Below are 22,162 nucleotides of genomic sequence, written 5' to 3' on the forward strand. Positions count from 1 at the left end.
ATTTTTTGGGGGCTCCAAAATCACTGCAGATGGTGACTGCAGCCATGAAATTAAAAGACGCTTACTCATTGGAAGAAAACTTATGACCAACCTAGATAGTATATTGAAAAGCAGAGACATTACTTTGCTGACTAAGGTCCGTCTAGTCAAGGCTATGGTTTTTCCTGTGGTCATGTATGGATGTGAGAGTTGGACTGTGAAGAAGGCTGAGTGCCAAAGAATTGATGCTTTTGAACTGTGGTGTTGGAGAAGACCCTTGAGAGTCCCTTGGACTGCAAGGAGATCCAACCAGTCCATTCTGAAGGAGATCAACCCTGGGATTACTTTGGAAGGAATGATGCCAAAGCTGAAACTCCAATACTTTGGCCACCTCATGCGAAGAGTTGACTCACTGGAAAATACTCTGATGCTGGGAGGGATTGGGGGCAGGAGGAGAAGGGGACGACAGAGGATGAGATGGCTGGATGGCATCACTGACTCAATGGACGTGAGTCTGAGTGAGCTCCGGGAGTTGGTGATGGACAGGGAGACCTGGTGTGCTGCGATTCATGGGGTTGCAAAGAGTCGGACACGACTGAGAGACTGAACTGAACTGAACTGAACTGGATAGAAGATGTAACCTGAACTGGATAGAAGATGTAACAGTGGGCAGACCAAAACCTGGCCCAACTGGAGAACCAGCTGGCCCTTGCCTTGGTCTCTTTACCACCTTCCTCGCTGTCAACCCTGCTAGGGAAAACCTTTCTCCTTTGTTTCTCTGAAGGTAACAGTGTTACCTTAAGGGACTGCTATGCACCATCAGTTCAGTTCAGTTCAGTTGCTCAGTCGTGTCTGACTCTTTGCAACCCCATGAACCGCAGCACGCCAGGCCTCCCTGTCCATCACCAACTCCCAGAGTTTACCCAGACTCATGTCCATTGAGTTGGTGATGCCATCCAACCATCTCATCTTCTTTCGTCCCCTTGTGCCCCTGCCCTCAATCTTTCCCAGCATCAGGGTCTTTACAAATGAGTCAGCTCTTTGCATCAGGTGGCCAAAGGACTGGAATTTCAGCTTCAGCATCAGTCCTTCCAATGAACACCCAGGACTGATTTCCTTTAGGATGGACTGGTTGGATCTCTTTACAGTCCAAGGGACTCTCAAGAGTCTTCTCCAACACTACAGTTCAAAAGCATCAATTCTTTGGCACTCAACTTTCTTTAAAGTCCAACTCTCACATCCATACATGACTACTGGAAAAAGCATAGCCTTGACTGGACGGACCTTTGTTGACAAAGTAATGTCTCTGCTTTTCAATATGCTATCTAGGTTGGCCATAACTAATTTCATGGTTGCAGTCACCACCTACAGTGATTTTGGAGCCCCCCAAAATAAAGTCTGACACTGTTTCCACTGTTTCCCCATCTATTTGCCATGAAGTGATGGGACCGGATGCCATGATCTTAGTTTTCTGAATATTGAGCTTTAAGCCAACTTTTTTGCTCTCCTCTTTCACTTTCATCAAGAGGCTCTTTAGTTCTTCTTCACTTTCTGCCATAAGGGTGGTGTCATCTGCATATCTGAGGTTATTGATATTTCTCCCGGCAATCTTGATTCCAGCTTGTGCTTCTTCCAGCCCAGCATTTCTCATGATGTACTTTGCTTATAAGTTAAATAAGCAGGATAACAATATACAGCCTTGACATACTCCCTGTCCTATTTGGAACCAGTCTGTTGTTCCATGTCCAGTTCTAACTGTTGCTTCCTGACCTGCATACAGGTTTCTCAAGAGGCAGGTCAGGTGGTATGGTATTCCCATCTCTTTCAGAATTTTCCACAGTTTATTATGATCCACATAGTCAAAAGCTTTGGAATAATCAATAAAGTAGAAATACATGTTTTTCTGGAACTCTCTTGCATTTTCAATGATCCAGCAGATGTTGGCAATTTGATCTCTTGTTCGTCTGCCTTTTCTAAAACAAGCTTGAACATCCGGAAGTTCCCAGTTCATGTGTTGCTGCAGTCTGGCTTGGAGACTTTTAAGCATTACTTTACTAGCATGTGAGATGAGTGCAATTAGCGGTAGTTTGAGCATTCTTTGGCATTGCCTTTCTTTGGGATTGGAAAGAAAACTGACTTTTTCCATTCCTGTGGCCACTGCTGAGTTTTCCAAATTTGGTGACATTCTGAGTGCAGCACTTTTACAGCGTCATCTTTTAGGATTTGAAATTGCTCAACTGGAATTCCATTATCTCCATTATCTTGGTTTAATGTGAAGCTTCCTAAGGCCCACTTGACTTCACATTCCACGCTCTCTGGCTCTAGGTGAGTGATCACACCATTGTGATTATTTGGGTCATGACAATCTTTTTTATACAGTTCTTCTGCGTATTCTTGCCACCTCTTCTTAATATCTTCTGCTTCTGTTAGGTCCATACCATTTCTGTCTTTTATTGAGCCCATCTTTACATGAAATGTTCCCTTAGTATCTCTAATTTTCTTGAAGAGATCTCTAGTCTTTCCTATTCTATTGTTTTCCTCTATTTCTTTGCATTGATTGCTGAGGAAGGCTTTCTTATTTCTCCTTGCCATTCTCTGGAATCCACATTCAACTGCGTATATCTTTCCTTTTCTCCTTTGCTTTTCACTTCTCTTCTTTTCACAGCTATTTGTAAGCACCATAAGGAAATATATATATTGTTTTCATGTATAAAACTTCTCATGTCATTTTGGGAGCAGGACAGTCCAAGTCAGACATGCAGGACAAATAAGGCTTATGATCTTTGGTAAATTGTCTATAATTTATTTTCAAATACTTTAGCATACATAATATGATATCACTGTGTATATGTTCGGAGAAGGCAATGGCACCCCACTCCAGTACTCTTGCCTGGAAAATCCCATGGATGGAGAAGCCTGGAAGGCTGCAGTCCATGGGGTCGCTGAGGGTCAGACACGACTGAGCGAGTTCACTTTCACTTTTCACTTTCATGCATTGGAGAAGGAAATGGCAACCCACTTCAGTGTTCTTGCCTGGAGAATCCCAGGGACGGGGGAGCCTGGTGGGCTGCCGTCTATGGGGTCGCACAGAGTCGGACACGACTGAAGCGACTTAGCAGCAGCAGCAGCAGTGTGTATGTTAGTTCAAATCTGTATCATAAGGCTGTTCTGTATCTTACTGAGGAATATACATTTTTGAGATGGTTAGCTAACATTTTTAAAAAAGGTTACATTCCAGAGTATGTACTTGAGCATTGTTAATTAGGATATTTGATGTTAGAAATGAATTTTTGTTGATGAAATTACTGGTGTTTAAGATATTAAAAAGCAGAGATATTACTTTGCCAACAAAGTTCCGTCTAGCCAAGGCTATGGTTTTTCCAGTGGTCATGTATGGATGTGAGAGTTGGACTGTGAAGAAAGCGGAGTGCCGAAGAATTGATGCTTTTGATCTGTGGTGTTGGAGAAGACTCTTGAGAGTTCCTTGGACTGCAAGGAGGTCCAACCAGTTCATCCTAAAGGAGATCAGTCCTTGGTGTTCATTGGAAGGACTGATGCTGAGGCTGAAACTCAATCCTTTGGCCACCTCATGTGAAGAGTTGACTCATTGGAAAAGATCCTGATGCTGGGAGGGATTTGGGGAAGGAGGAGAAAGGGACAACAGAGGATGAGATGGCTGGATGGCATCACCGACTCGATGCACATGAGTTTGGGTGAACTCCGGGAGTTGGTGATGGACAGGGAGGCCTGGTGTGCTGTGATTAATGGGGTTGCAAGGAATCTGACATGACTGAGCGACTGAACTGTACTGAACTGAAGATATATGTGTAACTTTACAGATGGTTAAGTATGTTGAAATATAGGAACAGTCCTCACCCTTGCATTAACAAGGTATTCTTTGAACTGGTGTGAAGCTTTATTGTGAAAAAGTTTGTGTTCAGCCATTAATTTGGAGAATTCCTATTATTTGTCATCCATAAAGTAATAATTCACCTCTATTATTATTGGTCTTAATGAACTCTTCATGCAAGTTGTGTTGGTACATTTGTGTATGTGTGTGTGTTTGTGTGTGTATGTGTGTGTGTGAGTGGTACACCTATGGGATCTGAGTTCCCTGACCAGGGAATGAACCAGACCCTCAGTTGTGAGAGTGCAGAGTCCACATCGCTGGAACACCAAGACATTCCGTGTTGGCACATTTAAGGACAAAGTTGGGACAAAATAGGTTTATAATTGTTGTTATTTTGTTCTGTGACAGTTTGCTAATAAATGTCTATTTATTGTGTGTCAGAATTTAGTCTGGGATTCACTTTCTTTATAACTGGTAGTAAAGCTGTGTCAAGGAGACATATACAAACCTCCTCCATCTCCAGATATTGGTGGCTACTTTTGGCAGAAAAGAACTTCATAATTGCAATAGGCAACCCTGGCGTGGGTCCATTCCTAAGATTTATCTATCAGGTGGAGGAGGGGCAGGAATTCCCTGGTGGTCCTGCTGCTGCTGCTGCTAAGTCGCTTCAGTCGTGTCCAATTCTGTGCTACCCCATAGTCAGCAGCCCACCAGGCTCCCCCGTCCCTGGGATTCTCCAGGTGAGAATACTGGAGTGGGTTGCCATTTCCTTCTCTGATGGTCCAGTGGTTAAGAATTGATGCTTTCACTGCTGTGATGCAAGTTCAATACCCAATTGGGGAACTAAAATTGCACAAGCCTTTTGGTGTAACCAAAGAAAAGAGTGGGAATAATGAAAGAGTGGCTGGAAGAAAAGGTATAGACTTAAGGTCTGGGCCTAACTACAAAGGTACAACCAGATGAACCAGGGTAAATATCACCAGAGAGTGTTCAGAAACCAGGAGAAAACGATCGTGTCAATTTTGAGTTTGTAACAGCCAGGGATGGAAAGGCTAAAGATAGGAACATGAACAAAAAATGTGAGGAGAGCAAAATATGGCAAATTAAGGGTGTTTAGAGAAAGACTGGGAGAGACTGGGAAAGTGGGACTCCTTATCTATTTTGTTTCTAATTTCTCCATCAGTTACTATATAAACCTGATTCAGATATGATAAAAGAATTACAAACCAACATCACTTACAAATACTTTACTGGAAAAATCCTAAGTAAAATATAGTGAACAATCTCTAGTACTACATTAAGAAAAGAATGTACTATGAACAAGTGGGTCATATTTGAAGGTATAGTTCAAATTAGGAAATATTAATATATTTCCCTGTATTAATATGTCTTTTAGATGGACCAACAAAGGTCCGTCTAGTCAAAGCTATGGTTTTTCTAATAGTCATGTATGGATATGAGAGTTGGACTATAAAGAAAGCTGACTGCCAAAGAATTCATGCTTTTGAACTGTGGTGTTAGAAAAGAATCTTGAGGGTTCCTTGGAACTCCAATACTTTGGCCACCCGATGAGAAGAACTGACTCACTGGAAAAGACCCTGATGCTGGGAAAAACACAAGGCAGGATGAGAAGGGGACGACACACGATGAGATGGTTGATGGCATCAGTGACTCAGTGGACATCAGTTTGAGCAAACTCGGCAGTTGGTGATGGACAGGGAAGCCTGGTATGCTGTAGTCCATGGGGTTACAAAGAGTTGGACATGACTGAGTGACTGAACTGAACTGATATTAATATGTCTAGTTGATGAAAAGATGCTTTAACAAAATTCAACACTCAGTGGAATAAAAATAAGAAAAAGTACTAATAAAAGTACTATAAATAAAAATTAAAAACTTTTACATGGAAAAAACGCCAAGGCACAGGAAAAAAAGACAAATTAGGAGAAAATATTACAAGAAATATGCTAGATATAGGGGCTTCCCAGGTGGTGCTAGTGTAAAGGACCTGCCTGCCGATGCAGGAGACGTAAGAATACACTGGTTTGATTCCTGGATTGGGAAGATCCTCTGGAGGAGGGCATGGCAATAGACTCACAGTATTCTTGCTTGGAGAATCCCATGGACAGAGGAGCCTGGTGGGCTATATTCCATGGGATCACAAAGAGTCAGACACAACTGAAGCAACTTAGCACACACACACATGCTAGATATAAGGCTAATATCCTTTTCTCAGTTCAGTTCAGCTCAGTCACTCAGACATGTCAGATTCCTTGCAACCCCATGAACTGCAGCACACAAGGCCTCCCTGTCCATCACCAACTCCTAGAGTTCATCCAAACGCATGTTCATTGAGTTGGTGATGCCATCCAACAATCTCATCCTCTGTCATCCCCTTCTCCTCCTGCCCTCAATCTTTCCCAGCATTAGGGTCCTTTCAAATGAGTCAGCTCTTCACATGAGGTGGCCAAAGGACTGGAGTTTCAGCTTCAACATCAGTCCTTCCAATGAACACCCAGGACTGATCTTCTTTAGGATGGACTGGTTGGATCTCCTTGCAGTCCAAGGAACTCTCAAGCGTCTTCTCCAACACTACAGTTCAAAAGCATCAATTCTTTGGTGCTAAGCCTTCTTCACAGTCCAACTCTCACATCCATACATGACCACTGGAAAAACCATAGCCTTGACTAGACATACCTTTGTTGGCAAAGTATGTCTCTGCTTTTTAATATGCTGTCCTTTTTATATAAAAACACTTCTTAATTGAGTAAAAGATTTAAAAATTCCAATAGAACATAAGCCAAAAAACACACACACACATACACAAATACAAAGACTGTCCGCACTCATTATAAGAGAAATATATATTAAAACTAGACTGACATAGCATTTCTCATTAATTACATAAGGGGAACAGTTGAGGTAAACTGGCACTTTCATATATTGCTAGTGGGAATGCAAAATGATACAACCTCTGTGGAAGAGAATTTGGAAATATGTAGTACATACACTGGGAGAAATATCAATAACCTCAGATGTGCAGATGATACCACCCTTATGGCAGAAAGTGAAGAGGAACTAAAAAGCCTCTTGATGAAAGTGAAAGAGGAGAGTGAAAAAGTTGGCTTAACGCTCAACATTCAGAAAACGAAGATCATGGCATCCGGTCCCATCACTTCATGGGAAATAGATGGGGAAACAGTGGAAACAGTGGCAGACTTTATTTTTGGGGTGCTCCAAAATCACTGCAGATGGTGACTGTAGCCATGAAATTAAAAGACACTTGCTCCTTGGAAGAAAAGTTATGACCAACCTAGACAGCATATTGAAAAGCAGAGACATTACTTTGCCAACAAAGGTCCATCTAGTCAAGGCTATGGTTTTCCAGTAGTCATGTATGGATGTGAGAGTTGGACTGTGAAGAAGGCTGAGCGCCGAAGAATTGATGCTTTTGAACTGTGGTGTTGGAGAAGACTCTTGAGAGTCCCTTGGACTGCAAGGAGATCCAACCAGTCCATTCTAAAGGAAATCAGTCCTGGGTGTTCTTTGGAAGGAATGATGCTAAAGCTGAAACTCCAGTACTTTGGCCACCTCACGTGAAGAGTTGACTCATTGGAAAAGACTCTGATGCTGGGAGGGATTGGGGGCAGGAAGATAAGGGGAGGACAGAGGATGAGATGGCTGGATGGCATCACGGACTCGATGGACGTGAGTTTGAGTGAACTCCAGGAGATGGTGATGGACAGGGAGGCTTGGCATGATGGACAGGGAGGCTTGCGATTCATGGGGTCGCAAAGAGTTGGACACGACTGAGAGACTGAACTGAACTGAGTACTTATGGATTTACCCTTTGACCTAGAAATCCCTCTTTGAAGAATTTACAGGTATGCCTCCTAGTATATAAAAACACAAAGTTACTTACTGTAGCATTATTTATGATTGCAAAATATTGGGTGCTATCCAACATCCAAAATACTGGTTCCTACTGAAACATTTATTAAGTGCATAAACTATGGTACATCTACACCATGGAGTACTATGCATCTGTAAAATACAATGAAGAAGATCTCTCTCAGTTCAGTTCAGTTCATTTGCTCAATCGTGTCCGACTCTTTGTGACCCCATGAATAGCAGCACGCCAGGCTCCCTGTCCATCACCAACTCCCAGAGTTCACTCAAACTCACATCCTTCGAGTCGGTGATGCCATCCAGCCATCTCATCCTCTGTCATCCCCTTCTCCTCCTGCCCCCAGTCCCTCCCAGCATCAGAGTTTTTTCCAATGAGTCAACTCTTCGTGTGAGGTGGCCAACGTACTGGAGTTTCAGCTTTAGCATCATTCCTTCCAAAGAACACCCAGGACTGATTTCCTTTAGAATGGAATGGTTGGATCTCTTTGCATCCAAGGGACTCTCAAGAGTCTTCTCCAACACCACAGTTCAAAAGCATCAATTCTTCGGCGCTCAACTTTCTTCACAGTCCAACTCTTACATCCATACATGACTACTGGAAAAACCATAGCCTTGACTAGACGGACCTTTGTTGGCAAAGTAATGTCTCTGCTTTTTCTTCCAAGGTGTAAGTGTCTTTTAATTTCATGGCTGCAATCACCATCTGCAGTGATTTTGGAGCCCAAAAGAAGATCTCTCTAAGTTGATGTAAAAATGATCTCCAGAAGATATTGTTAACTGAAAAGAAAAAACTGAAAACTGCATATATGGTATGTTCACTTTGGAGTAAGAAAAGAGAAATAAGAAAACATACATATGTCTGCTTATTTTTTGCAAAAAGAGACACAAGAAGGATACATCAGATAACAAGAAAATTGTATATATATAAAAGGTTGTAGGAAAACGGGTTTAAGAGAGAAGAAGAGAGTGATATGGTTTACACTTTGGGAAACATATTATTCTACATATTTCAAAAGTAAAATGAATTCACCAGTAATGGAAGGAAAAACAAACCAAAACTGGAAACAGAAAAAAAATAAACACAGGTGTATTTCAAATAACTAACATAAACCCATGGAAATGTAATAGGGTAGTGCAAGAGAAGTGATTCAAGTTATTTTTGTACCTAGTATTTTGACTTTCAACCCTCAATCTATAGAAGAAAAACTACAACCAAGGCTTGAACCCTTTTTAGTAGGTTAGCTTAGGTAAATATGTGAATGTAGCAATTCTGATGTGTAATGCAGGATTTTATGTGTAATGCAGGATTAGGAAATAAATGTGCTATGAGGAAACAAGGTTCTCATGGTTGAAGAAGGCAGACACATATATGAAACAGGGATGGCAACAAAGAACACTGTAAAGCTACTGTACATAGAATAGATAACAGCAAGGTCCTACTGTATAGCACAGGAAACTATATTCAATATCCTGTGATAAACCATAATGGAAAGGAATAGAAAAAATGTATTATATATAAAACTGCATCTCTTTGCCATATAGCAGAAATTAACACAACACTGTAAATCAGTTATACCTTAATAAAAAATTTTGAGAGAACATTGTGGAATTATATTGGAATTTTAAGTATCAATATTTATGTTTTCTTAAAAAAAAAAAAGAAAAGAAAATCTGTTGCCCTCTCCCCACCTTCTGCCTACTGAGATTACCTGAAAGTAATACTCTAGTATCAGTAAGCACTCTTAGGGCCAAGGTCTTATCTTCTAAATACCATTCTCCAAGGAGGGGGGGCAGGGAAGAAACCAAGACTTGGAGAAATTTTTGATTCCAGATCATGAGTAATGAATAAAGCCTGGAAAATCCTGTGCCACAAGATAAGGAAGTACTCAATGTGCAGGTCAAAAGGAGCCAACCCAAAGCTGGGCAAACTTCAGATAATTTGAGCATCAAAATAAATAAGGATGGGGACTTCCCTGGTGGTCCAGTGGTTAAGAATCCACCTTTCAAAGCAGGGGACGATGGTTCAATCCCTGGTCAGGGAACTAAGATCCACATGCCAGAATTGAGTCCTAGCAACACAGTGAAGATCCATTGTGACAAAATAAATAAATAAATAAATTAATTAATTAAGGAAAGGACAGAAGAGACAAATCTCCTATGCAGAAGAATTCACAATAAATTACTTAATACTCTAATGAAGGGAGAGGACTCCAGAAATATGTGCTGTGCACAATGACTTCCTTCCAAGGAGTTGGCAGGGCAAGCAGGTGAAAAAGAGTAACTTTACAGTGAAGAAACCTGACCAACACAGCTCTGGTGATCAACATATACAATCACAAACTATGTTGGAAGTATATACACCTGTTATAATGTTATGAAAATGACACTGTGGTCTCCCTCTCAAAAACCCATAATCCCAGTCTAATCATGAGAAAAGCATCATATAAATTCCAATAGAAGAGCATCCTACAAGGTTCCTGACTAGTTTTCCTTAAAATTGCCAAAGTCATCAAAACCAGGTGGAGTCTGAGAAACTGTCAGTCAGGAGGAGACTAAGGAGAAATGACAACTCCATGCAATGTTGCATCCTGGATGGAACCCTGGGACATAAAGGACATTAGTGAAAAACTAAGGAAAAATGATGGTCTGTCCCTAACATTAGTGTATCAGTATTGGTTCATTAATTGTAATGATGTACTATAATACTGTAATACTATATATATATGTGTATATATGTATATATATATACACACACACACACAAAATATATATATATAAAATACTATAATCCTGTAAGAGATTAGTAACAGGGGAAACTATATGTGAGGTGAATGGGATGCATGGAAACTCTGTGCTATCTACTCCATTTTTCTCTGAGCCTAAAACTGTCCTAAAAATGGATTATTATAAACTAATAAACAAATAAGCACAGCAATGGACTCTAACTTCTTGAACAAAAAGGAACATGTAAATTCATACTGATAGAAAGTAAGGGGGCTTTTCCTTTTAGTAGCATCAAAACTTTCTTTTTAGTAGATCAAACCAGTCAATCTATGGAAGATCAAACCAGTCAATCTATGGAAGATCAACCTTGACTGCTTGTTGAAAGGACTGATGCTGAAGCTGAAACTCCAGTATTTTGGTCACCTGACGTAAACAGCTGATTTATTGGAAAAGTCTCTGAAGTTGGCAAAGATCGCAGGCAGAAGGAGAAGAGGGCCTTCAGAGGATGAGATGGCTGGATGTCAACACCCTTGCAATGGACATGAACTTGGACAAACTTCAGGAAATGGTGAGGGACAGGGATGCCTGGAATGCCGCAGTCCTTGGGATCGCTAAGAGTTGGACATGACTGGGAGACTGAACAGCAACAAGCATCAAAACTAATAAATGTGGTGGTCTTGAAGGAGGTGGGGGGAAATAAGCACAACAACTAACATTGTAAAGAGCAGTTGCAGTAGAATCATAAATGAAGGCAAAATCTTTAAGGCAGAGTTTGATTAGGAGTGAGACATTTTCTTGGTCTCAAAGTACTTTTTCACAGATTGCTTAAGGGATGAAAGCAGAGGAAAACCAAGTGAAGAAACTACAACACCTTGATCCGGTGATAAAAATTAATACCACCTTATAATGGATAGACAGACATTCTGTGCCTCCGGATGTACCATCCCGAGGAAGAGCACAACTGCACCCGTGTGGTTGTTTCCACCAAGGATGCATAATTTGAATCTAATCATGAGGAAACATCATAAAGGTCGACGAGAGAATTTCTATTTGAGGATGAGTCTGTTGCTGTAAGGGGATGGATTGCTCTTGGTGAGCCCTCCTGGTCATAAGGCTGTTAAATAACCCAATGCAAACATTAGAGACTGTGATTTTAACTATTCTATTTCTAAATTAAAACGCTATGGCAACGGGTTTACTTACATACGTATTTAAATACGTGTGAAGAGATTAGCAGTTTCCCTGCAGGCGAAAGAGTGGGTCTAGAGAGAGTGGGGAGACGGTGGGAAGAGAAGAGGGGCCCTGAGCAGAGGACTGCCAGTTGTTCGGTTTGTGGTTATTTCTAATTTAACAAACACTTATATAGCACTTACTTTTACTAAGTCCTGTTCTAAGCGCTTTCCACAAGTTGACAGTTTTAACGACAAGGCTCAGAAAATGGTCTTTAGTTCGCAAAGCAAAATACAGCTATGACATTTTAAGTTATTTTATCACAAGTACTTTTATCTGTTATCAAGCCTCTGCTGCAGTGATTCTCTTCTTGGACAGAAAAACATGAACCTAGTCATTGACTGGTTTTTCGTAGAAACGTTAGTAAGCCTAGTTGGAGAGGTGAAATGTTAAGACCCCTCTGAAAAGTTTTTGAGTATCCCTAAAAGCCTTAGAGCATGTACTCAGAACAGCTTATGTATCTGTTTTGGGTGTCAGGCACTCACAGTGTTTTTTCATTTAGGGGTGAACGCCAGACCAGGTCGATGCCTGTTATAGCCGAAGTTGGTGTTTCTAAACAACGTCCCGCCTCCAATCTAAGAACTACTTCCGGCCTTCGCTTGTTTTCCTCAGCGCGTATGTGAAGCAATGCATTCTGGGAGACGTTGAGATTTCCAGGCTGGGTGTGAATTCCGGACTTCGTTTCCCACAATGCCTTGGCGCGAATTCGTAATTCCTGCCGGGGTAACTGTGAGGTGGTCGCCATCTTGCGTACGGAGTGGCGGCTTGTTTCTCGGCTCCTGAGGGCCGGGCTTTCAGTCCCACCCGGTATCTGTTTGGGGAAGGTCTCTGCGCTTCTTTCACCTACTGTTTTGAGGTCAATGCAGAACTGTGGTAAAGGGTGAGTAAACAGATCATTTTAAGCGAGGTGAGGTTGGGGGGGGGGGTCAGTTTCTTTCTTCTTCCTTCAGTGGCTTGGCTTCTCGCCGGCTCTTGACTGAACCCTTTAAGTTAACCGTAACCAAAAGCCGGGAGTGAACCTTTGGGTCTCGGAGCTGTTTGGAATTCCTAGACAGAACCTGAACCTGTCTCCTTTGGGACAGAGAAATTGGGGGAAGCGCTTTTGCCCCGGCTACCCTATTTGGAGGTCAGGAGGCCTTAGGGTTCAGGTTGTGTATAGGCCTCTCTCCTTTCTTTTCCCTGGGACTTTTCTGCTGTTCATAATGAGGAAATGAGAGGCTGAGAAGCGGCCTAGGAGGGGCCTGTTTCTGGGAGGTTGGCGTTCTCTTCAGGAGTATTTTCTTCCAGTCCCCTTGGGGCCGTCCTGTCTCACTCGTGTTTTTGCCCTTTCCTTTTGCTCTCGTATTAGAGAAAGGAAGACCAGAGAGCGGGCGGAATGAAGTATTGACCAAAACAGGCTTTTGAATTGTATTGTTGAGGGTCCCCAAAAATTTTCAAGGGAAGCAGAGTTTATTTATCTACGAGATGGACGAACCATCTGGAAAAGATGAGGGCTTTGATTCGGGGAGTTGCCAGATTTCTAAACATCACATATTTCTGTCATTCTCAGGACAACTTAAGTTACTGTTTTTTTTCTTTAAAATTAATGTAATACACACAGTTTGAGACACTTTTACTCTCCTCGCAAGAATAGGGCCTATAAAGACTGACATTTCAGTTAATCTGATGTTTGATTGCTAACACTTGTGGTTGTATGAGGTTTGCTAAGGACCTAGCGGTTTAAACAGGAAGACATTTATGATAGTTTATTACAACCAGTTTGTATATGTGTTATTTTGGTTGGCACACTTACTCTCCCTTTTAGTACGTGATTGTATATCTGTGTCATAGAAATGTATATTACTGATTGAGCTTTCCAAGCTTGCTTAAGTTTTTGCTTAGGTTCTCAAATTCAGAAATACATCAGTTAGATTAAATAGGAGATATAACTTTCTTTAAAAAAGGATGTTTATTTATCTTCAGTGAAACTCCTGCTTTAAATCACAATGTCATAACAGTAGTACGGGGTTATAAAATTACAACTTGAAAATTTTCATGTATTGTGAAAATGCTTTTTAAATGCTTATATCAAATTGTTTTTTTCTATTGTTTCTGAGGAAATTTTTGTTTAGATGTTTAAAGTATTTGTTGTGTGATTTGCTCCTCAGATGCCTTATGGTGAAATTGAAGCTAAATCCATGGGATATGAGGAAGAACTACTAAGTGAACCATGCTCCAAGAAATTAAAGTCTACTGAAGAGGCATATGTTTTCCCCTATCATGGTAGTGGTAATTTTTACAGAAAGCAAGAGAAAACTGGAAGTGATTGGACCCCTGTAACCATCACTAATGTTAGAGGACATAGTTATCCTCAGGAGGACAAAACCCAAACTACAGATTTGCTGAAACCTGCGCATGATGGGATGCCTAGTGACAGACTGGATGTTACTGAGTCTGTTGATTCACAAATTGTACAGGATATGCGTCCTCCATTGGTATCCACAGATGATGAGATATATAGCACAAGTAAAGCATTTATAGGACCCATTTACAAACCCCCTGAGAAAAAAAAACATAATGACAGGAGGAATCAAGCAGACACTATCAATGGTAGAGATGGCAAAAGAGAACAAAAGAAACAGAAATTTAACTCCAAAACATCTGAGATTGACAATGAATTGTTCCAGTTTTACAAAGAAATTGAAGAGCTTGAGAATGAAAAAGATGATTCAGAAAGTAGTTGTAAGGAACCTGAACCCTCTGAGAAACAACTCATTGCATGTTATCAGAGCCATAATAATGATCTGTTAAAATCTGAAGAAGAAAAGAAAAAATATCTTAGTAATGACCTTCAACCACATTGTGGTTATCAACAGTGCGTGGGGAATGAGCCAGGTAAATATCCTTGTAATGGACAAGTGATACCTACATTTTGTGACAATTCATTTACTTCCTTCAGGCCTCAGTGGCAAGCAATGCATTCTTTTGTAGTACCACAAGACCCTCATCTTCCCAATTTTAACTATCACTTAAATATTGAAAGATTCAGTGTTCCACCAAATCCATCATCAAATATTTTCCATGCCCAGGATGACTTTGAGATGCAGAATGGATATTTTGTAAATAGTTGTCATGCTAACTGGGATTGTTTGACTTTTGATGAGAACAATGAATATATTGACTGCAGTGATATTACCAGTAGTGATCATCCCTCTAGAAATGACTACAGTGTGCAAGATGGGTATGCGAGTAATGGTTTCTGTGAAACCAGTGAAGGATACTGGAAAGATCCTTCTCTGGACGAGTGTAATGGAACAGACAGGTTTATAAACCAGCAGTTTGAAGAGGAAAAGTTACATAAATTGCAGAAGTTACTTATTCTTTTAAGAGGTTTGCCTGGTTCTGGGAAAACAACATTGTCTCGGTAAGTAAAGGATACCAAGTGAATACTTGGTAATTTATTGCTTTAAGATTATGATAGTTGTAATCAATGGCAAATGCTTTTATATGTCTTGTAAAAAATCTTTAATTTGTTATACTTGAGAATGGCATATGATGGTAAATATTTTAAAAGATGTTTTCTGATAGAGGAAAGGAGAATTGACATATATATTTATATTAAGATTCTGTTAAGGACTTTAAAAATAGATTCACCATGTGAAATAATGGCTGTGATGAAAGCAAATGCTATTTGAGAACTGTGCTGCCGTTCAAGTCAGCTATTCAAGAAGAGTTGGATTCATGGGTAGAAAACTTGAGCTTCGACTCAGTTATTTCAGTTTGTGACCTTTGACAGGTTTCGCCGTTAATGAATAATACTTATTTTTCTGGAATTATTATGAGAAGCAAGTGAGATAACCCAAGGAGAGGAATTTTGAGCTTGTTTTAAGAACTGTGTCGTGTTCGTACCATTGTTGATGGAGGGAACCTTTTTGCGGTTTCTTTTAAGAGTTTGAAGTGAGCAATATATGGAATTAGTGGAGTTAGAACTGATGATGTTTTATTGTGTGGTGAAATGTTTCAAATCCCTGTCTTTGTTTATATTTTTAAAGTATTGATGCAGTCAAACACATTTGTGCGGCTGTGAAAAACAATACAGATTCTTTGTAGTTTATATAGGATTATTCAAGGTTTATGCTAGATAAGAGGGAAAAGTTTATTTGATGTCTTTGGGTGATGATAAAAAAGTCCAAGGAATAATTTTGTAAATAGTTTATATTTATTTGTAAGACAGTCTAAAAAACTATTTAAGAAGCAAGAAATTAGAGAAAGATTTAAGTTACGTAGACATTTCAAGCTAGATTGTAAACTGTGATTTTGTGAATGAATTTTAAGTCTGCATTTTGATTCCTTTTTAGTGAAAATTTTGTAGAGAAAATGATATTTCAACCCTTCTTTAGAAAGGATAGAAATTAAGAATGAAGTCGTAAAAACATGGGTGTTCTAGATTTGGAATATCAGAAAAGAGATGGTTGGAAATTGGATGAAGGCATCTGGTGAGGGCCTCTGGTACAGAATGTAAAAAAGAAGGGTTAGGTTTGGAACAACATACTGGAGTGTGGAAACTGAAAGTGAGTCAAGTGTAGTGGCAATTCAGTAGAAGTTCAAGGAGACATAATTGTAGTGGGAGATGAGAGGTGATTATATTTAATATGTTGTTGTTCAGTCACTAAGTCATGTCTAACTCTTTGTGACCCTGTGTATATTTCTTTATTTGAGAAATTAGGTGTAATAAGAATGGAAGTTACAGTCACAACTACCATTTATGTTACTGTTTTTAGGTTATAGAGTACTTCCGTATATAACCATCTTGGAAGATGAATTAGCCTTTTCACTTTTTAGAAGCAGCAGAGGCTAATAAAAAATGAGTTCAGGTTAAAGGGCTTGGGAGAAGTTATAAAACTGGTAAGAAATCAAAGTGGGGATGTAAATGAGAGTGTGTTTCTTACCTAATCCTTTACTTTAATATCTATCACATGGGTTGCTCTATACCTGACTCGTGGCTTTGAATAGCTTGGTTAAAGCAGCAGAAGTATCTCTTTAGGTCAACACTTTTTTGAATGAAGTAGGAATGGTTATTTGGGATTGAATATGAAGCTACATAGTCTCTAGTGAGGAATGGTTTCATGTTGGATTTAGCTTTTCAAATGAGCTTTGAAAAAAGGAGTAAAGATTTGGAGGATCAGAGTTGAACTGATTTGGGGCACTAAATTAAAATATAATATTGTTTAGTATTAATATGTGGTAATGAGTTATAGTGAGTTAAATAAATTCCAAATTCTTTTGGGATAGTATTGAAGTCCCTTTCTTCCTTTAGTCTTTACCTACTTCTTTATCTTCATATCCTTGTGCACTTGAACTAGTACCCTGCTCTCCACTGCAGGAGACATAATATGTGTCCTTTCATTTTTCTCAGGGTTTTACTTATTTAGAGGTTTTCTTAATTGCCTCCACTTTTGATGTTTTGGTTTTTCATCTCAACCCTCAAGACAGCATTATCTTTTTATTTACTGATAATTGACCTAAGCCAACTTGGTTACAAGTGGCAGAAGCTTAGTGTTTACCACAACTTCATGAACAGATTTTGATGAAACCAGTCTTACATTAAATTGGAATACAAGTACAGACTTTAAATATTTACAAATAAACCTGTGCAAACCAGTTCACACAACTTCTGTAGGTATGACAAGGTGCCAGCTCTTTGTCCTCTTAGGTAAACTGGCAGCTTTTTGATGAAAGGTTCATTTGAGGCAGAATTCAACAATATTCAAGAGGTAGAATTTTGTTGCTGTTGCAGTTGGCAATCAGCCAAACTGAATCCTTTGATTCCATGGTTGGTCTCAAGACCATTTAGGGATCAAGTTTGGGGTATCATTCTTAGGGTGTGGGCTAAAGATTTTGCTAGATTCTTATACTGTGTTCTTGCAAGGAGGAGGCATAAATCGAAAATACTTCAGCAAATCCACATTCCTTTATGCTACAGATTTCACCAGTGAGAGTATTATCAGAAGCAGTAATTTCATCATATTAGCAAAATGTCTGGAGTTGATCAGGAATAAAAGATAGTTGAAGCACTTGTCAGAGAAAGTCCTACTCTGCTGGCTTTGATGATGAAGGGACCATGAGTCAAGATGGGTATGTAGGTTGCTTTTAGAGAAATGCTAGTCTGACCACAACTTGATTTTAACCTAATGAAACTGATTTCAGACTTCTGACCTTCAGAACAGTAGGATAATAAACCTGTGTTTTTAGCCACCAAGTTTGTGATAATTTGTTATAGCAGCCATTAGAACACAACGGTTTGAAGAGAGGAAGAGATTTTTTTTTTCCCTTCTGTTGGAAGAGCTCTCAGTTTAAACTCCAGAGGAAAGATTAACTTTTTCTTATATAGGGTAATTTTTTCTTCTTTCAAGGAGTATTTGGCGAATGAAGTGTCCCAGTAGTCCTGGGCCAGAGGGTATGCAAGGCCACTCAGTACATAAGGAGGTAAAGAATTCATGCAGTATCAGTTTTACTCAGAGTTTTTTTTTTTTAATCACTTCTATTTTTAAATATATATGATGTGTTATAGAAAACATATGGTTCTTAGAAATTTAAAAAAAAAGCAGGAAAATTACAGTGATTCTATATATAATAGACCATTTTGGGGAGTAGGACTCTCAAAATTAGGTTTAAAGAATACAGCTCACTTGTTACTCAAGTGAAAGCTTTTAAGTACAGAGTAAATTTTTTACCTATGGTTGTGTTACAGAGTTCCCTGAAGCTGACTTGTTAAAGCAATAAACATTTATTGTCTCACAGTTTCTGAAGGACAGGAATCTGGATGCCTCTGGTTCAAGGTCTCTAATGATGCTATGATCACCATGTTGCCTTGGGCTGTGTTTTGGTCTGAAGGCTTGTCTTGGGGAAGACCTGCAGGGAATATCTCTCAGAATTGAAGACAAGACAAGACTCATTTCCTTGGATTGAAGGCCTCAGTTTCTTGCTATCTGTAGGCTGTAAGATCTCCTCAGTTGAGGGGATTATCCAAGGGTGTGGACACTAGGAGGCAGGGATGTTGTTGTGAGCTATTGGTTTTGGCTCTTCCACCGGTTGTTTATGTGGTTTTGGTGGCCTGATTTCTGAAATTATTTTCATTTCTGAATTTGTTTAATACCACATTGGCAAGGTTGTTGTGAGGATTAAATGGAATCATAGAGGTATATGTATAAAATGCTTGGCGCATACTAGGTCCTCAGAAAAATAGCTATTTTGAAAAAATACAAGTCAAGTGGCCAGTGGGACCACATCTGAATTTTTATTGTATACTTGATTTCCCAAAAGTCTAAATTTTGGCATTCTGAGAATCCATTTTAGTACCTGTCGTAACTTGGAAGGGTTCTAATAGAATCTGACTCAGAATTTTGAAAATACTGATAGTCTTAAATAATTTACTTTTGGTTCAGATGGTTGATATGACATTAGATATATCTAGATTGATAAACGTATTTTTGAGATAATTCAGGGAATTTTGAAACGATGCATGAGCAGTCTGGGAGGAAAAAGTCTCCCCAAGCTAAAATTATTTGCTGTAGTTATGATTTATACACCTAAGATATTCTTCATTGAGATTTGCTCATGTTTGATGTTGACATGGTTTAATGATATAAGTTTATTTACTATCCCTTTCCTCCCCACTTTTTTTTTTTTTGGAAGAGGTTAAGCATTTCTTGAGTACAGAAGATCCTATACTCTTGTAGTATGGTACTATTAAATCACCTGCTAGTAAAGTAGTAGAACAGAGGGGAAAAAAAAAAAGAAACATATGTTATCTAGGAAAGATAGTATCAGGATTCTGGTATTTTTAAACATAACTAGGTATCATCTAGCTGATTATGATCAAATTTTTTTTAGACAATTGAGCTTTGGTTTGGAATGCTAATATTGTGGCATTTTTTATCACTTACAAACAAATAGGATGCCAAATGTGTTAGATGGTATATTTGGGGAAAATCATGGCCAGTTAAAAGAGAAATCCAGCTTTATCCTCAAACAATTAATTTAAACCATTTCCTTTTTTTTAAGATTCATTTTTAATTGAAGGATAATTGCTTTACAGAGTTGTGTTGGTTTCTGCCAACTTCAACATGATAAACCATTTACTTTGGTTTGCTTAAAGTAATTTGAATCAGAATTCTATAAGTGGAAGTATACAGTACATTTTTTACATTCATATATGATTTTATTTTCATACAAAATATATGCAGTTTAATCTGAGGAAAGGAGAGATGTTTGTTATTTTAATAGTTGAAATTTTTGTTACTTTTATTAGGAATTATTCTTGAATCGTACCAGGACAGTATCATCCCTTCCACCACCTTCTACTCCCTCCCCCTTCTCAAAAAGAGATTATAGAATTATATATGCTCAGTTGCTTCAGTCCACTCCATGAACTGTGACCTGCCAGGCTCCTCTGTCCACAGGATTCTCCAGGCATGAATACTGGAGTGGGTTGCCATCCCCTACTCCAGAGGATCTTCCTGACCCAGGGATGAAACCCACATCTGTTAAGTTTCCTGCATTGGCAGGCAGCCTCTTTACCACTAGAGCCACCTCAGAAGCCTAATACAATGATAATCCAGCTGCCTAATGTTTGAAGGAGGGGAGATACAGTGAAAATCGCCTCGGTTGTGTCTGACTCTTTGCGATGCCATAGTCTATACAGTCCATGGAATCCAGGCCAGGAATACTGGAGTGGGTAGCCTATCCCTTCTCCAGGTGGTCTTCACAACCCAGGAATCAAGCAGGGTCTCCTGCATTGCAGGCGGATTTTTTGTTACTGTTGGATCCAAATTGTTCCTATTGTCTTTTCCCTTTTATCAGCACATCTCCAATCTCTTTCATGAGTCGCTGGTTATGGGAATTCTCTTACACCGAACACTTGTCAATCTCTCTGTGCTTAGAAGTTAAAGGTGGTAAATCGTGAGAACAGACCTTGATTACCACCGACTTGTTCTGAGAGTGTGTTCTTTGTTCAATATTTAGTAGTTAATTTCATTTAGTAATTTAATCTCTTAAAAATGTGATTATACTCTGGAGGATCATTGACTGTTTCACAGCCTTAAACCTCAAGTCCCACTTTCAGGTCATGCATGTTTGTGCTTCATAGAAATAGTATATCAAAGCTATCAAAACTTAACTTGAGCCAAATGTAGTTTTCTCCAGATGAATTGCTTCGTTAAGCTTGCTTGTTTTAGGTTACCTATTGCGTTAAGTTTAGGCAATTTTAGACACCAAATACAAATTCACTAAAGTTAAAACATGGAAAGTTGACATCATTTTGAAATTGAAGAGTGTTTTTAAAAGTTGCAATATAGAAATCACTTTAAAAAGTTTTTATTACTGGCTATTATGTAGATTTAAGTGTGAAGTGATATTTGGAATCTGAAAGCTTTTTAAGGTTCAACTCCTGTGGTGTTCTGCCTGCAATATATTTACAAATATGTACCAGGTATTCATTTAATAATCTTTCCTATGTGGCTTATTTCTGATGGTTATAGATTTTATAAATGGCACCTTTATGATTTCTTTTATTAACAGAATTCTGCTTGGTCAGAGTCGTGATGGCATTGTGTTCAGCACTGATGACTATTTTCACCATCAAGATGGGTACAGGTATAATGTTAATCAACTTGGTGATGCCCATGACTGGAACCAGAACAGAGGTTTGTTTTGGGCCAAGTCTCCTGGGATAGAATATTTAACTAGGAGTCACAATACCTGAATTTTTATTCTTGACTTTTTTTTTCTTTTTACCAATTGGATGACTTTGACAAGCCATCGAAAGAGCTTTGAGACACAGTTTTTCATCTCTTAGAAGCAGTGATAATTATACTTACTCTACCTGATTGAGGTGAAAATCAGAGAATGTAGTTAGAATATTTTTTAAACTGTAGATAGTGTACATAAGCCAGTACAATGGAAGTATAGGATGTTTTGATATACTGCTTTATACCTCATGAACAAATTCAGAAAACTTCTGATACTACCTCATGAACAAATTCAGAAAACTTAGATATTTTTGTTATGTGTTACCAAAAGTTATTTCCTCGAGTAATGCTAATATTTTCTAAGGCTTAATGTCTATGAATATTAAACATTTTTTTCACTGATACAAAAAAATTACTTAATACACTTTTTAGAGGCATATGGGTCAATTTGCTTTAATTTTGGAATAATAGTTATTAACCTTGGCTGCACATTTGAATCACTTGGGGATTTTTTTTTTTTAACTCATGCCCCAGTGTTAGCCTCAGAAATTCTGGTTTAGTTAGTCTGATGTGCTTGCGTGCTCATTCACTTCAGTCATGTCCAATTCTTTACGACCCTTTGGACTGTCAGGCTCCTCTGCCCATGGGATTCTCCAGGCAAGAATGCTGGAGTGGGTTGCCATGTCCTTCTTCAGATCTTCCTGACTCAGGGATCGAACCTGCGTCTTCCCTGGCTCCTGCT

At 39.1% G+C, this 22,162-nt stretch overlaps 1 protein-coding gene across 9 annotated transcripts in view; it reads left to right on the forward strand.

Moving 5' to 3' along the window:
* Positions 1-12,406: 12,406 nt before the first annotated feature.
* N4BP2L2 (NEDD4 binding protein 2 like 2) overlaps positions 12,407-22,162 on the forward strand; it is a 69,116-nt gene continuing 59,360 nt past the window's right edge. For 3 of the 9 annotated variants that reach the window (XM_040267110.1, XM_040267111.1, XM_040267120.1), the window contains exons 1-3: positions 12,408-12,572; positions 13,840-15,095; positions 21,251-21,375. In XM_040267110.1, the coding sequence (XP_040123044.1) occupies positions 13,840-15,095; positions 21,251-21,375 (1,381 nt within the window). In that variant the 5' untranslated portion in view covers positions 12,408-12,572. Of the gene's footprint in view, positions 12,573-13,839; positions 15,096-16,452; positions 16,577-21,250; positions 21,376-22,162 lie in introns of those variants that run through there. The other 6 variants (XM_040267115.1, XM_040267119.1, XM_040267113.1 and 3 more) reach the window with 6 other exon arrangements.

This window comes from Oryx dammah, unplaced genomic scaffold (genome assembly GCF_014754425.2).
Source record: "Oryx dammah isolate SB20612 unplaced genomic scaffold, SCBI_Odam_1.1 HiC_scaffold_24, whole genome shotgun sequence".
Taxonomy (NCBI): Eukaryota; Metazoa; Chordata; class Mammalia; order Artiodactyla; family Bovidae; genus Oryx; species Oryx dammah.